Genomic DNA, 16043 nt, shown 5'->3' with positions numbered 1-16043 from the left:
GTTAACAACATAGTATGTTAGTGTTAACGCCGTTATGTTAAATAACATCTTGTTTGTCATTGTCTGCTTCTTTCAACTCGATTTTTTCATCGAGCCAGTGAGGAAGAGCCACGTCAGCTTTTTACGACAACCCATTCAGAAAAGTCCACGACATCTTAACGGTGCGCAGAATTGCAAGCAGATTGAGGAAATTTCGTGAGATTGGGCTGACTAAACCTGAGCAAGCAGCACAGAGGCAATGAAGAAATCCAGACTGGTCAATTACATGAAAGGCGCAGCAGAAGCAGCAAACGTAAAGGCATCGCTGCCAATGAATTAAGTCCGGTGTAGAAAATCAGATAAAATTCAGTGCTCGCGCGTCGAACACGCCAATTGAGAGCTCCAATCAAAAATGAAAATTTAATTTGCAATTCGTATTGCACTGCTATCAATTAATAATTGCAATAACAACATATAACATCAACAACAACAACAAAATATGGCACCAGTGCTCTTCTCCAAATGTATGCCACTTGGCTCCAATTTGAATTTAAACACATTGCCCAAGCTGCGACCCGCTCCCTTATCAGCCACTGCGGTGCTGCTGAAGGGCGGGTCGTCGCCTTCTAGTTCGGGTTATTCATCCTCGTCGAACAGTGTAGTCGATGAGGAAACCGTATCAATGGCTTCAAACGCGGCGGGGCCCGCAAAGGCCAAAAAGCGTCGTCTGGATCATTTGTCATGGGAGGAGAAGGTACAGAGAAAGTAAGTTTTAATTAAGCAGAAGCAAGCAACCTGTACTTAAACCTTGTCTACCCAATAGAAAACTAAAGAATCGTGTGGCCGCACAAACCAGTCGTGACAGGAAGAAGGCGCGCATGGAGGAAATGGAGTATGAAATCAAGGAATTGACAGAGAAAACGGAAATATTACAAAACAAGTGCGAAAGCCTACAGAGCATCAACGAATCGCTAATGGCAAAGAATCAAAAGCTCGACTCGGAAATGGAAGAAATGCGTCAAGAGCTTGCCGAAATGAAGCAGCATGCCAAAAATTACAAAAACAACAACAACAACAGCAGCAGCAACAGCAACACAGCTGACATCAATGCAGGCGCTGAGGGCTGTGTGTCCACACTCACTGGATCTGCAGCATCCAATGCTGACCCTCTGCAGCAGGGTACACAAGTGGACACACAGTCGTCAGCGCGTGCATTGATGACATCTCGAATGTTACAACAGCAGCTGAAGCAGAGCAACACAACAGCCTCACTTTGGAGAATTGTGGCACTCTGCCTTCTATACAAGACATGCTGCTCGTCGACGATGAAGAGTTCGATGCGCGACGACTTGAAGAGCTGGCCGAGAGTCTCCTCGCAGATATCACAGCAGACCTGGAAGCAAGCAGTGGCACATGCCGCCAAGCTGCTGCCAAAGATGCAAGCGACCCAGAGCGACTGCCTGGATCAGTGGTGGGGACCCCAGCAGAGTGCATGGAATCCAGCGGGCATAGAGCTGATGGCATAAATGATCATATCAAAGCTCAGCCCGTTACGATATGCACAACGGCATCCACGAACACCAACAGCACGGACAACAACAAAAACAGACCGCCTATACAGGTGTCAACGATAAATGGAAACATACAAAAAAAAGCTACGGCCACAACAACACCAACATCAACGAAGACACTTTCAGCAGCTGCATTCCTGCAGAGTGCCACACCGGATACGGTGTATGGCACGTACGATGCTAAAACCAACTCCATTACCATTGTCATGGACGGCGATGCAGTGCCTGTGAATGAGGCCGTTGAGGTCATCTACGGTGAAGGCGTCAGTGCTGGCGATGACAACACGACAGATGCAATCATGAAGTGCCCGTTGCCAGCAACGTCGCCCTCACAGGTTTACCTCAACGTGATCAACGCCACCGATGACTCGGACGATGAAGCGACCAGCCATTTAAATTTCGAGCCCATCGAGAAATTCCTGTGTCCACGCATTAAAGCCATTTCGCCGCTAGCCAAATCACCTGCATTATCTATGCATTCAGCCACATCGGATCATGGCTATGAGTCGGTGATTGGCTCCCCGTCATCGACGACTCTGTCGCATTTGGACAATGACATTGCGATGGCCGCAGAGGACGAGGAATTTCCCTGGGAAAGCAATTTTGATGAACTATTTCCCAGTTTAATCTGAACTCGACAGAGAGGCTTAATTGTTAATTTTTCAAATTGAAAAACCTATAGGATCAGCCAACTCTCTCTTTTTATCTCTCTCTTAACATTGTTAATTTATGTTTAGTTTTTTGGCTGGCCGCCTTCAGTTTTAAGTGTTTTAGTACGTAATTTACATATACTTGCAGTCGTAGCTGCTTAAAATGTACAGAATTTATCATCGAGAAATGGCTTTACATTGATATTGATAAAATGCTAGGCTAATTTGTAAGTTTCTATTTATATTTGACACCTGTCATTCACATAGGCTAATTAAACTCTTTGTAATTATAACCTTTTAATTATTGTGCTCAAACAATTACCCAAGACCATGCAAACCACAAATGTATATGAAATATTCAAAATATAGAAAAGACCACAGCGGAAGACTTTGATTTGTTGTCGTACAACAATTATCTGGGAAGCGGATTTATTATTACATAATATATTATCTGCCGGTATTTAAGCGTTCAAATCTGTACAAAAATTTTGTTACGTTTTACTTTGTTTATTGTTTAAAGTGCGCAGTTATGAGATTGCTGATAATCAAAATCGCGCCACATTTTGATGACGTCACTACGTAAATGTAGAAATGTGTCAGAGCAGAGCTGTCATCTGTTCGTAATGACGCAAAGTTTAAAACAAGTGATGTAATTATGACAGTAAAGTTCTTAAATAAAACAAAACAGTGAAAACTTGTAAAAAATTAAATTTTATAGTAAATGATGTCATCTTTAAAGTTAATTGTTTCTTGGTTCATACACATAATAAGTGTTTATAAAAATACAGCCATGTTCTTATGTTAACAGCTGATTTTGTATAACAGATATTTGTATAACAACACAATAATTAAGCATTCTGAGAGAGTAAAGAGTACAGAGGTTATGTTGCAGTGCTTTGTGTACATTTTTATACAATAAATAAATGTTAAACAATTATCATAGAAACTTTTGATAAATATATGTTTATAATGTGAAATATGTAACAGTGAACTCATTAGTGAAATAAACGCAAAGTTGCAATTGGCAAGCTATCGATAAAACATAAACAAGTTGTCTAAAAAAGTGTGAATTGTAAAATTATGGATAACAAACAAGAAAACAAAAGTGCAATAAACCAGGACGCAACAGAGAACTTAGATGCAACAGTTGAAGAGCAAGCGGCATCTGTGTCAGCCAAATCATTAAATGCGGAAGAAGAAAATAATGGGACTCTTCCACCCAGTGGCGGCAACGGCAGCAGCGCCGGCGTCGCCAGTGGCAAAGTAACAAAAAAAAAGAATAAAGCAAAAGGACGAAATGCTGTGACTGGCAACGATCTGGATACTGAACTGAAGAAGCTCACCCAGCGACGAATCAATGTAGCTGGAGCACCGAAAATGCCACTGAACTCATACGTGAGATTCATGAACGATCGAAGGGAGCAACTGCGTCGGGAGCATCCAAATCGCACCGCATTGGAGCATACCAAAATGATTGGAGAGGAGTGGCACCAGCTGACAGATGAACGCAAGGCGCCGTATCTAGAGGCGGCAGCCAAGGACAAGGCATTGTAAATTGAATACGAGAAATTAATTTTATATACATGTACATATATGTATATCATCCAACACTCACAAAATGTTTTCAAAATTTCAGATACCAGGAACAGATGCACAAGTTCCTGAAGGAGCATCCGGAAATAGTGGCAACCGAATTGGCTAAGGCGAAAAAGGTGTTTGATAACAAAAACGCCAGCACACCCAAGGAGAAGGCAACTAATCACAGCAACAGCAACAGCAGCAGTATTGACACAGCCGCCGCCGCCGCCGCCGCCGCCGCAGCTACTGCCGCTAAGAAAGCAATTGTGAAGCCGAGTGGTGTGAACAAACAGCAGAGCACCCCGACACCCGATCCGGATGATATACCACTCGCCCAAGTGAAACGTACACCGACGCCGCCCGCGTTCAGCTCCTGCGCACCAGCACCGCGTCCCAGCTTAGCAGGTGAAATACCCATCTATACCAACGAGTTCATTGAGCACAATCGAAGCACAGAGAATGAGCTACGCACTTTGCGCAAGACGAAAACGGATCTGGAACAACAGAACGCGGTGCTGGAGCAGCATGTGGATAACACAAAGGCCGGTCATGCGAAAATTATGGGCGAAGTGTCTGAGCTGAAGGAGGAGAATGCACGCTTAGTGGCATACACGAAGAATCTGCGACAGAAAATCGTCTCCGCTTTGGGTGGCATAACGCTGCCGCCAGTACATCCCAGCGGACTCAACGTGGACAGTGTGGACAAGTACATGCATCACTTGGCCGAAATGATCAGCAGCAGCGCGACTGCCGGTGACCAACAGAACAATGCCATGCTGCTAAAGGTGGCGGAGCTACTGGGCAAAATGGATACCTCATCCTTACAGAAACCGTGAATAGTAAAACCACATCAAATGGGGCGGGACTCATACCGGAGGAAATGCCTCTCTCTGTATTAGATTAAGTACAATTTTATACATAAGTATGTTTGTAAATGCAGCTTTAAGAGTAAATCTAGTGAATCAAGCCAAATACTCTACAAATACTTCATTAATTTAAAACAAAAAAAATCAAGCCTCTGATTGAATTACGATCTGAGCGAGCCGCGAATCTCGTCGTCTTCGTAATCGCAGCTATCATTACTACGCGATGAAATGCTACCAATGCTGCGAAAAGACCCAATTCTTGGAGAACGTATTGTTGAGCGCTGCCCCATGATAACACTTGTCTCACCATCAACTTGTCGACGTCGAAGCCACACCTTGCGTATCAGAAAATAGACCCCGAAGGTGGTTGGCAACACCATCAGCGGATGGCAGGCGACGCGCAATACCATCAAAAAGCTGGTCATCATTAGGTTGATTAGAGTTTCTGCGGGATGGATTATCAAAGTGGCAACAGGGCGCAGGCGGTGGTCCTTACCTTCGATCAGCCACACGGTGGCAACTGTGCCAAAAATGGCAGTCGAAACCGCCTGCAGCAAATAATAGATCATTTTGAAAATGGAAACTAGATTCTTGAGTCTGATTTTAGACTGAACTTGTTTTGGTTTGACACTGACTTGAATCTAACGGACATGTGTGTGGGCGAGCTACTTTGTTGACAGGAATACGAGTTTCGAAATTATAAACTAAAATAAAAAGTAAAGTTTGAAAAGGCAATATAAATTAAAAACAAATATTTACTAGCTTCACGCAGTGAATGTTATTTTTTTGTTTTTGTTTGTTGTTTTTTATTATTATTATTAAACAAAATAGTTCTCGTTTTTCGTTTTCTTCGCATTTAAATTCAAGCATTTTCAACTTGCTTTTATATTTGTTTGTTTTTGTTGTGTTTTTTATCTTTTTCGTTTAGGAAGAGCAACAAATAAATTAAAACTTAAAAATAAATTTGTTGGTTTTTTTTTTCAAAATAGTTAAATTCTACATAATAGGCGTACAATTAAAGTTTATAACAAAAATAATTTAATGAGATAATAAATCAAGGGCGCAGACTTCAAAAATTCCATTGAAAGAGGGCAGACAATTTGGCTAAAAGCATAAATCACGCCAAATTCAAAAGCCATCACTAAAAGTTGGTCAACTCTCACAGCGTTTTGTAAAGTAAGTAGTAAACAGATCTTTTCTAATTCTATCTAATCGTTCGCATTTTCAATTAAAAATCGATATTATCATTTTTAGTTTTGTTTTTTTTTTTGCGTTTTTCTCATCTTATTATTTTTGAAATGTTTCAAATTAATCAAAAACTCGCGCAACGAGTCTGCCAAATGTGTGGTTGAGAGTGTGTGTGTTAATGTATTAAAATGAGCGGATCCTGGGTGGATTAAATAGTAGTTGACAACTGGATGCGAACATTTCATTTACAGATAACTAAATTCTCAGTTGGGAATTTGGAAAACAATTTCCATTTTTTTTTTGCTTCAAACATGCTTAAAATGTTTGGATTTTAGTTTAATTAAGTTTAATGACATTTCGAGTCATTTTGAGATAAGTCAAAAATAAAAGCATATAACTGGGGGCATTCATACTGTGTGGAATTTGGAAAACAATCAACTAACTTCTGTTGTGAAATGTATCTCTGCTTCGATTGTGTGTTATGGAAATTGAAAATGGGTGTACATCGATGTGATACTGTTGTAGTTGTGTGGATTTGTTAAAGGAAACTTCTTATGCTTAGTTCGGACATTCTTTATATCATATGCAAACTGCTCCCATTTGTCTTCTGTTGACTACTGTAGTCTAAATCGTTCGGTTGCCGTTGCTGATGCTTATGCTGATGCTGTTTGCTGTTACGTTTCATATAAATTATAATAATCTCATACTTGTCGTCTCAATAGCTGATGCGAGGATGACACAGTCGCTGACGATAACGCCGATGACTGCTGTTGGTGCTGCTGGCGTCAGGCATCCGCACCATTGGGATTCATTTTCACCGGCGGCACCACCATCATGTTGCCTGTCTTGGGCGTATAGACGCTAGCATTTGGATCCAGCGTCGAGAGGCCGCCGCCTCCACCTCCGTTAACCACATTGCCGGCTACTACATGAAGCGCTGCAGCCACACTCACAGGCACCATTTGCTGTTGCTGCTGCTGAGATACGGGCACAACCTGTTGCTGCTGCTGCTGGTGTTGGTGCTGCTGCTGTTGGTGCTGCTGCTGTTGGTGCTGTTGATGCTGCTGTTGATGCTGCTGTTGCTGTTGCTGGTGCTGGTGCTGCTGAAGCTGTTGATGTTGCTGGTGCTGCTGGTGCTGTTGATGTTGTTGATGTTGGTGCTGTTGATAATCTTGCGCAACACCCAAACTGAGCATGGGCGAGGACGGGCCCGGTCCGCCCGATTGTAGCGGAGGTGTATCGTTCATGCGCAGCATGCTTCCACTACCATGCGGCCCCGTATTCAGGCATAGCGTATCCGGCATAACAGCCAGCAGCTGTGCTATCTTGGCCTTGAGATCAATGACCTCATCCTCCTTGGACCGACGTTGACCTGCAAGCAAACAATTTGTTCATTACGTGTGCTCTTCTGCCAGCAGCCCAGTTGTACATACTGTCAGCTATTTCTAGCCGGCGCTTTGCCACGCCCAGAGCCGAGAATAAGTCCAGCTTAACTCTCGTCTCTGCGGATAGATTCTTCTCCAACGTTGTGTTCTTCTCCTGCATAGTAGCCAGTGCATTCATAAGCATTTCAGCATCCGCCTGCGTGGACTCGCGATTTTGCACCTTAAGTTCCAGCATATGATACTGTCAAGAGAATAGATATTAATTTATTATATTTAATTGACAAAGTTTGTTGTTGAACTCACCTCCTGCTCGAATTTGCGACCATGATCCACGGCCAGCTTCCAAGCATCGTCGGTCTGTTTGAGTTCATTGCGCACGCGCTTCAACTCTTCGTCGATTTGCTGGCGACGCTGCTTGCATTGGGCGCTACACTCAGGACGTGCCGCTTTCTCCTCGGCAGTTTTACGTGCCTTCTTTTCGTTGGCCAGCTGAGCGTCAAGAGATTGCTTTTGGCGGCGTTCCTCGTTCAGACGACGTTCCACGGTCTGTAAACTGAGCATGTCTGCATGGCGTGCATTGTTAAGCTCCTGTATGCGCTTCTCAAGCTCATCGCACTCCTTCTGTTTGGCCTGCAAACTGGATTTGCTGGTTAGATTGACGTCCAGCTTCTGGCGAAGTTCGTTCTCGATTTGCTTCATGTGGCTAATCTCGGCACGATATTTCTTGACATCTGCCTCTAGCTTTAGACATGTTTCGCATATCTTGGATACAACTTTGCTGGCTATGTGCGAGATGGCGGCAGCGGCGGCATTGCTCGACGATGAGCTGGTTGACGACGAAACGGAGCTTGCATCATTGTTGTTGTTGTTGTTGTTGTTGTTGTTATTGTTGCTGCTGTTGGTGGCAGTTGCCGCGGCAGCAGGTGCAGCTGTGGCTGCAGCCTCCTTATGTTGCGCCTGCTGCTGGCTATGATTGTCTTTGGCTGAATTATCCTTCTTACCGCGATTCCGACGGCCTGTGGGACGAAACGATTTTCAGATTACAATGTCCAAAATTGAATATTCTTTGTCAGCTTAGCACTTACCTTTCGGCGCCTTCTCTACCTGAGGCACTGATTCCACGACCGGTGCCTCATCTGTTTCGAACTGCAGGACGTTACCATTGCTGACAGCATTGTGCGTCTTTTTGTCTGCAAGCAAGGGGGCGATATCAATTTGCTTCGAATTAAGCGTTTTCTTTTTGTTCAATGCACCCTGTTTGTCCTTTGCCCCTTGTTGCTGTTGTTGCTGCTGCTGCTGCTGTTGTTGTTGTTGCTGTTGCTGCTGTTGTTGTTGTTGTTGTTGTTGTTGTTGTTGTTGTTGATAGTTGCTATTGCCACTATCCCAGTCTGACTTCTCCTTACTGTTACTACTTGTTGTAGCTGCATTGCCATCCACTTGGTGATAGCTGTTGCTGTTGCTGTTACTGTTACTATTTTTACCACCACGCGTGCCATTATTGTGCTCAGTGTCGCCTGCATCGCTTTTATTGCGATGCTTGTCCTTGTCCATGCTACGCCGATGATTTCTTGAGCCACCGCCAACATGACCATTTGAGGTTGCTGCAAATATAGATACACAAATATTTAGTTTTACATTTAAATATATAAACAATCATTGATTTTTATCGCTTATGGTTACACACACACACATACATACATACAGTATGTGTGTGGTGTAGAGAACATATACAAATTTGTGTGGTTGCCAGGAGATTATGGAACTCGTTAGTTACTGATTACATATACTACATTCGTACATAAAATTCTAGCCACATAGATAAGCTATGAAAGTCGGGAAAGTTATGGGAATAATATAATGCGAGTAGTTGGTGCTGCACCTGTTGTTGTCGCTGCTGCTAATGTTGTTGAATTTGATTGCCTAGCTGTCGCAGAGGCTGATGTGTTTGTGGACGATGACGATGATGCTGGCGATGATGTGGCTGCTGCAGCAGCCGATACTGCTGCTGCCGTTGTCGCAGTCGATGTGCTGCTGTCGCTAGTTGTGTTATCCTTGGTGTGATGATTGCTGATGCTGTTGCTGCTGCTACTGTTGTTATTGTTGTTATTATTATTGTTGTTGTGATGGTGATGATGATGATGATTGCTATTGCTGGCACTGCTGCTGGTGCCACCGCCGCCGCCTCCGCTGCCGCTGTGATGATGCTCGTGATGATTTTGTGCTTGCGTTGCAGTTGCCAAAATACCATTCGCCTGGGATGTGGACGATGTGGTGAGCGCTGCCGGCGCGCCGCCAGTGCCATTGGGCACAACCACTGCACCGTTGGTTGCAACGGTCACCGCTGTCGCGCCTGCTATTTGTGCCTCATCGGTAGCCTCCTCAGCTGGCAGCGCCTGCTGCAACAGCTGCATATAAAACTCATTCTCTTTTGCAACCTCGCGCTGCTTGCGCTGGCGCATACGATAGCCAACATAGCTTTTGAAGCCAAAGCCGAGCGTAACCACTGGATAGCCAATGCTAAAGATAACAAGATATAGACAAAGTATCATACATTGGACAAGCGATCGACCACTCACCAGTGCGCGGCAAACGGTCGGCATAGATCCAAATGTGGCATATGACGACTGTCTTTCCATCGTATGCCCACCTCCAGGTAGACAAACAACATCCATAATATGATAGTTGGCAAACAGATGCCCTTATCTGCAAGATATCGCAAGGAAAACATGCATATAAATAAATATTATTATTATAAATGACATGATGATGTAGACTCACCTGTATGCCAGACGTACTGCACCCAGACGTACGTACTGGCCGCAAAGAGCAGCCAATGTACGGGTATGAAGAACAAGCACACCAGGTCCGATGTTATTGCAATGCACACGAATAGCACAGAAAATGCCTATGGCGAAAGTCATGAGAATTTATAAATAATTCAATTCGATAAGCAAAATTTATTTATTTATTTATTTACCAAGCCCTTATACTTAAAGGAGTCATGCACGGAGCGTAGCAGCAGCCAGAAAGGCCATAGGAATTCAAATCGGAACATAAACATGAAGTCGGCCACCATCACAATGGCCCAAAGTATTAGAAATTTCATGTATAAAACAGTTGTGCTGAAAGAGTCCAAATAGAGAAATGCAGAGATTATACAATGATCTTCATAGATGATACTTAACACATATTTGATTGATCGATTCGTCATTAATTTGATTAAGACCAATTTCAAATGCAATTAAATAACAAAAATATTCTCTAAACAAATTATCTAACTCAATTAGTTTGTAACGCACATACAGACATCTAGATATATATATATATATATATAAATATATATATATAATATATGCAAAATCAAAATGTAAACAAACAAATAAATGCGTAATAAAACTAAAAACAATGTGACAATCTCTGAATGCTGACAACATTAAACAAGAAGTAGAAGAAATGTAAAGAACTGATTCTCATAATTGGTCAAGCTGACTTTTCGGCCTGCTGACCGACCCTCATATATATATTTTTATAGCTATGTTAAATAAATTTTTGGGAATTGTCTGCGGCTTGCTTTAATATAACTACCTGAAATGCATAAAATAACATTTTATTTGAACTCTAATTAATAATTAATTGGTAATTGATTTAGTAATATATTTTCTGTCAAAACTAAATCGTAACGAATTTGATTTTTGTTTCTGATTTTGATAAACCAAAATAAATTTGACGTTGAGCAGCTTAATACAAGTTTTGTTATGAACCAACCATATCTAGAATTATGTATTACGCGATCAGTGCAGTATGCGAATCAGTGCGATAAACTGGATAGATATGTATGTGTTCATATACACATACAATAGGGCGCGCTACGTGTTTTGTTTGCGTGACACGAACACAATGTGTTCAAATATCAGAATGTATGCTTCAATATTTATGTTTTCTAATATTCATTTAAATATAAAAATAAAGTTAAATAAAAAATAAAATTAAATAACATATTGAAGTAACTTTCTTGCTTAGTCGTTCATTTTCTAGTTTTTGCTTTGGTTTGTGTCATTTTCAATGTATCGTTAAATGCGCCCATCTCTAATACGTTATACGTAACAGACGTAAATAGAGAAGATCTTGTTGGTGGTATTTAAGCACTTACCTGCCATACATGCCCTCTGTGATTTTGTTCCGCTTCATTGGGCGACGTAATTTGCCACAATCCGCATTGCGCCGCTTCATTTTTGCAGCACGTTGAAATTTAATTTATTCGATTGGTTGCAATATTTCGATTAAAGAACTTTTTGTTAATTGTGTGTATTCCTTTTATGGATTTGCCTGCCAATGTTATTATTTAATTTTTCGAACGCTCCGAAGCTCTACACTGCGTTCACTCAATCACTCACTCACTTTACACTTAATTTATCAGATGGAGATCGATCTGTTGGCAATTATTTAATTATGTTGCTGGGGTTTGCGATACTTTTAGTTGCTTCTGCTGCTGCTGCTGTTGGCGTTGAAGTTGTCGACATCGATATGGCAGCTGCCGGCGCGGCATTTCCTCACATCTCACGCGTACGCAAAATTTACCTCCCGCTGAGCCGGCTTTCAGTTCTTAACTGCAAATACACGCATATACACACGCACACAAACACATGCAAACACACAAAAGCAAGAGAGTGAAGATAAAAAAACTTGAAAATGTTATTCTTTTCATTTATGCATACAAATGTATGTACACGTACATGTACATGTACATGTACATGTGTGCGTGCACATACATAATATGTATGTCTATGCTATACGATTAAATTCATTTATAGTATCATTGCATTTTAGGCTACAAAACTGTCAACGACGATGGCATGAGACGCTTTTATTTATTTATTCGAAAACTATTTTTAAGCTATTTTGTTGAGAACACTTTCGTTTTGTTGTGCGTTTACCGCTTCTGCTTATACTATTGTTATTATTGTTGTTATTGTTATTGATGCTGCCTAAGTGCAAGCGTGGGCGTGCATTTGGTGTTGAAATGCGGTCAGCCTATTTAGTATACAACAAATTCACATTTATCTATACCCGAATTACAACATTTAGCATTTAGTTTCGCCGTTAAACAACCAAAAAAGCCAAAAAAAAAAAAAACAGAAAAGGATAATCATAAGGAAAAGGGGCAACTATAGCAAACTTTTCTAATGGAGATCAGCTGCAGCGCCTATGTATGAAAGAGAGCGTATAAAAAGTTAACCGTAAAAAGCTCGCAATCGTATATCGATTTTTATTGCTTTGTATGTTTTCAGCAAAAACTGCTCCTCACCCTTAAACACTGCTCCTCCCAATTTAACAGAACAGGTGACATTCAACTTGAAAGCGCAACGGGCGAAACAACCGATCATAAAAGTAAATCAAAAAGAAAATTAAAAGTCATTATGTGCTGCTGCTGCTGATGCTTATGCAAATTTATAAACAATACATGTGTATTCGCGTAACAGGCTGCCAAGCAAAACAATAACAGCATTAAATCACCAGATACACACATTGACACTAGGACGTCAGCAAATTATTGTTCGGGTGACCCTTTTTAACAGTCTATAAGTAAATAAAAATCTTGCTCTTTTATACATTTCTGAAAAGCAATCGATTATTTTAAATAAGTTATGTATAAGCACAGTAATAAATATATCTCCAAGTCTTTTTCTTTTTTGAAGACTTTTTTGGTTCACCCTAATATTTTAACATTGGAATTTTTATGTGTCGCTAAGTAAACCTTCATAACTGTAAAATTGCTTATAAAATTATCTTTTTAATCATTTTGAAAACAACTGAATTTTTGACTAGTTTTATCAGTTTAGTTTTCATTTTAAAAGGTTTTTTGTCTGAGTATCGTGAAGTCAAAAATAATTAAAAAACTTCCTGTTCATAATTTCAAGTGGGTTCACTTAGGCGGCAGCCAAAAAATATTTCTCCAGATAAGATTATGGAAAAGAACTTTCATGCTGATATGCGTATCAGTTCATTACCGATGCAGCTTCATTTCCAATTTAGTAAATATGTCTAATTGTATTTTATTCGGGTTAATATAAGTGCAAACCACAGTTCCGCCGCAGGATATTATGTATGTATGTATGTATATATGTATGGAGAGAACAGGAATGAAGCGGCAATTGCACGCGCCTCAACATGTGGATGCTGCCCGGTAAGTTGAATGATTGTGTGACCCATACACAGACGTAATTACACTAACACACAGGCATCATCAATCCGTTTTATATTCTGGACAGAGTGCGACTGCGCTGAAACACACACACACACCAGTATAGAGCTTGGACGGAAGCGGAACTATGTATGCAGATTTTAAGGAAGCTGTTTCCCAGCAGAGAAACCATTCTTGCGCATGTGTTTTGCCTGTGTGTGTGGGTTGAATACATGCATACATATAAAAACGTTTATAAATAGCATCCAAAAGTGGAGCGCATCATACGAGAGCATGAAACTGACACAACAAGCAACGGTAACGGAAGCTAAGCTTACTGATGACGTCTGGCTTCACATTAAAATTCATACCTGCATAAGAATGTGTATGTGTGTATAAATGAACCTATATATGTATGTGTTCATGTATTAAGATGGTAATTCTACTGAGGACAGCAAAGCAATTACATATAAGAATGTCATTGAGAATAAATAAGTTTGGTTGATTTGAAAATGAGCTTATAGAATTATTTAAGTGATTTACTTATGTATACATTTCTATATCGATTCACATAGAATATTTCCTTTTCGCAATATTCGATATATTTGGCATTAGCTATATTCATAAAAGTATTAATATAGTAAATAAATAACTTTGGTGAGGACCTGCCTAACATACTGTTATTGCACTGTTAAGTCCTGTGTTCTAACAGACGAATGTTAAATCTGTCTGCACTTTTAAACACTAAATCAGAATGGGACACACGCACGCAGAGGCATATAAGAAACTGTTGCGATCAAATTGTCACGTTTACAAATGTACAGCTGTTTGAGAGACCGAAGAACAACAAAAAGGCATTTCCATATCACAATCTAAGCCAAACAATTAGTTAAGGAACTTTGATACGTGAATAAGCATGCATTTGTATGTGATTAAATATTTTGATTATGTTATTTTTGTAAATATACAAAAAAATGCTAAAATAGAATTTTTATTTGAGTGCAACATTCTATATTGTTATAGAGTACTCAATATTATTTTATTAACACCGGTGCCGATTTGATAATAATCCAAACAAAATATCAGTTTATAGTTAGCATTAAATATACACAGCACTAAAAACTCTGGGTAAGCAGTAGAAGCAACAATAACAACTGCTAAGCAAAAAGTGAAAAGTTGATCAAAATACACAACGGGGACTGTGTGGATTGTGACTGTTGCGGTTAAAACTGAGTCTGCGACTGTTGTTTTGGGGTGGTGATGGCAGTGGTGGTGGTTGGGGTTGGGGGTTTGCTGTTGAACAGCATCCACATCTGCAGACTGAAAGCAACAAGAGAGCGTGCTTACAGGAAAAGAAACAAGGATGCTGCTCCTAGATGTTGAAGCCAGCTGCCGACGTCGTCAGCGGTTACGTTGCTTTTTCGCATTACATTCAAGCACACACACATATATATATATCTACACGCACAAACAGAAACACGAAACAGCCTGTATGCGTGTTGCGCATGTATGTGTGGTTTGTTGGCGGCGGTCCCTATGTATGCACGGATATATTAATGTACATATTTCACTCTGAATATACACGCGCGCTCTTTTATATATGCATGTGTATATGTATGAAAGTCTATATTTTAATAACTACATTCATGCATATTTGTACATGCTTAGACATGTTTTTTTTTTGTTTTTCTATCTTTTTTTTTTAATTTAGCATACAGTTTCACAAGATTGTGTATTGGCTCTGCTCAGCTCTCTCACTTTTGCAGCTTCCACTGTATTATCGACAATTAAACAGAGTGGCTAACGTGTTCCGCCATGAGTTTAAACACATTTGTATATGGATGTTTTATAAAATTTTGCACATTTCTTACAACAGCCTCACATGTACATACATATACTTGTGTATGCACACGTACGTATGTATATGTATGCGTATACTCATGTGTGTAAATTCTTTGGCACAGAGAAACCAAAATTTTTCTTTTGCACGTCGTTCGGCGTTGCTTGGAGTTTAATACAATTAGTTACCGAATTTGATCATATATTGCAGTCCCTTTTAAAATGCATCAATTTTTTAAACATTCATAAATATTATTGATTAGCTTTTTTACGTTTTTTTTACCGAATCGAAAATTCACGCTCTAAAATGACGCGCACACACACATATAGGTGCAAAGACTTTTTATTTATGAAAAATACCAAACAGAAATGTTGCTTTACAGTGCCAATAACATTTACATTTCGTGAACTGTTTCTATTAACAGTGAACGATATTTGTAATATACGAACTAGATCAATGCTTATTATTTTAATCAAATTTACCGCAAAATAGTGATGTTAAAAAATTGTCAAAATCAAATTATTAAAAGTCTATACTTGTATAAGATCCATTCAGCTTTAACTTATGCATTTTATTTCAACTATCGTTTCTTAGTAAGTGAAATCAGCATAACTATCGATATGTGCAGGACACTCAACAAAAGCTTAAAAATTAACTGAAAGCTATAACAGATAGGATAATCATGAAATGGTTAAGTGTTGGAAATCACAAATTTATCGACATTTTTAAAGCAACAAATTTAACTGAAAGAAACTGATTAAACATTCCATCTATATTTAGTGACTTATCATTTATATCTCGATAT

General features: G+C 40.0%; 4 protein-coding genes across 4 annotated transcripts; 2 read left to right on the top strand and 2 right to left on the bottom strand.

Moving 5' to 3' along the window:
- The first annotated feature begins 80 nt into the window (after positions 1 to 80).
- Positions 81 to 2258, top strand: LOC111597050. The gene is given in 3 exon segments (XM_023311568.2): positions 81 to 744; positions 803 to 1145; positions 1148 to 2258. Coding segments are annotated over 3 exon segments (1644 nt in total). The 5' UTR covers positions 81 to 478; the 3' UTR covers positions 2183 to 2258.
- An 854-nt stretch (positions 2259 to 3112) lies between these two features.
- On the top strand, positions 3113 to 4637 carry LOC111597051 (SWI/SNF-related matrix-associated actin-dependent regulator of chromatin subfamily E member 1-related). Its single transcript, XM_023311569.2, has 2 exons — positions 3113 to 3750; positions 3837 to 4637. The coding sequence occupies exons 1-2, from the start codon at positions 3281 to 3283 to the stop codon at positions 4612 to 4614; spliced, it is 1248 nt and encodes a 415-aa protein (XP_023167337.2). The 5' UTR covers positions 3113 to 3280; the 3' UTR covers positions 4615 to 4637.
- A 156-nt stretch (positions 4638 to 4793) lies between these two features.
- On the bottom strand, positions 4794 to 5316 carry LOC111597052. Its single transcript, XM_023311570.2, has 2 exons — positions 5141 to 5316; positions 4794 to 5089 (listed from the first exon to the last, which is right to left on the bottom strand). The coding sequence occupies exons 1-2, from the start codon at positions 5211 to 5213 to the stop codon at positions 4806 to 4808; spliced, it is 357 nt and encodes a 118-aa protein (XP_023167338.1). The 5' UTR covers positions 5214 to 5316; the 3' UTR covers positions 4794 to 4805.
- Positions 5317 to 6059: 743 nt separating this feature from the next.
- Positions 6060 to 15583, bottom strand: LOC111597029 (macoilin). The gene is made up of 12 exons (XM_030226156.1): positions 15521 to 15583; positions 11368 to 11824; positions 10195 to 10339; positions 9996 to 10122; positions 9794 to 9920; positions 9097 to 9734; positions 8555 to 8818; positions 8471 to 8485; positions 8303 to 8407; positions 7521 to 8233; positions 7266 to 7458; positions 6060 to 7204 (listed from the first exon to the last, which is right to left on the bottom strand). The coding sequence occupies exons 2-12, from the start codon at positions 11445 to 11447 to the stop codon at positions 6618 to 6620; spliced, it is 2994 nt and encodes a 997-aa protein (XP_030082016.1). The 5' UTR covers positions 11448 to 11824; positions 15521 to 15583; the 3' UTR covers positions 6060 to 6617.
- Between the last annotated feature and the right edge of the window lie 460 nt (positions 15584 to 16043).

This window comes from Drosophila hydei, unplaced genomic scaffold (genome assembly GCF_003285905.1).
Source record: "Drosophila hydei strain 15085-1641.00,03,60 unplaced genomic scaffold, DhydRS2 tig00000060-arrow-pilon, whole genome shotgun sequence".
Taxonomy (NCBI): domain Eukaryota; kingdom Metazoa; phylum Arthropoda; class Insecta; order Diptera; family Drosophilidae; genus Drosophila; species Drosophila hydei.
Note: the sequence above shows the minus strand (reverse complement) of the source record. Positions and strands in the feature narration are given on the sequence as shown.

Bases quoted from the DNA above. Each gene is read 5' to 3' on its own strand.
- LOC111597051 (XM_023311569.2), top strand. From the start codon at position 3,281: ATGGATAACAAACAAGAAAACAAAAGTGCAATAAACCAGGACGCAACA. The intron at 3,751-3,836 runs GTAAATTGAATA...TCAAAATTTCAG, and splicing joins GCAGCCAAGGACAAGGCATT to ATACCAGGAACAGATGCACA.
- LOC111597052 (XM_023311570.2), bottom strand. From the start codon at position 5,213: ATGATCTATTATTTGCTGCAGGCGGTTTCGACTGCCATTTTTGGCACA. The intron at 5,090-5,140 runs GTAAGGACCACC...TCCATCCCGCAG, and splicing joins CACCGTGTGGCTGATCGAAG to AAACTCTAATCAACCTAATG.
- LOC111597029 (XM_030226156.1), bottom strand. From the start codon at position 11,447: ATGAAGCGGCGCAATGCGGATTGTGGCAAATTACGTCGCCCAATGAAG. The intron at 10,123-10,194 runs GTAAATAAATAA...CTTTCGCCATAG, and splicing joins CCTTTAAGTATAAGGGCTTG to GCATTTTCTGTGCTATTCGT. The intron at 7,205-7,265 runs GTATGTACAACT...GTTTGCTTGCAG, and splicing joins CCGGCTAGAAATAGCTGACA to GTCAACGTCGGTCCAAGGAG.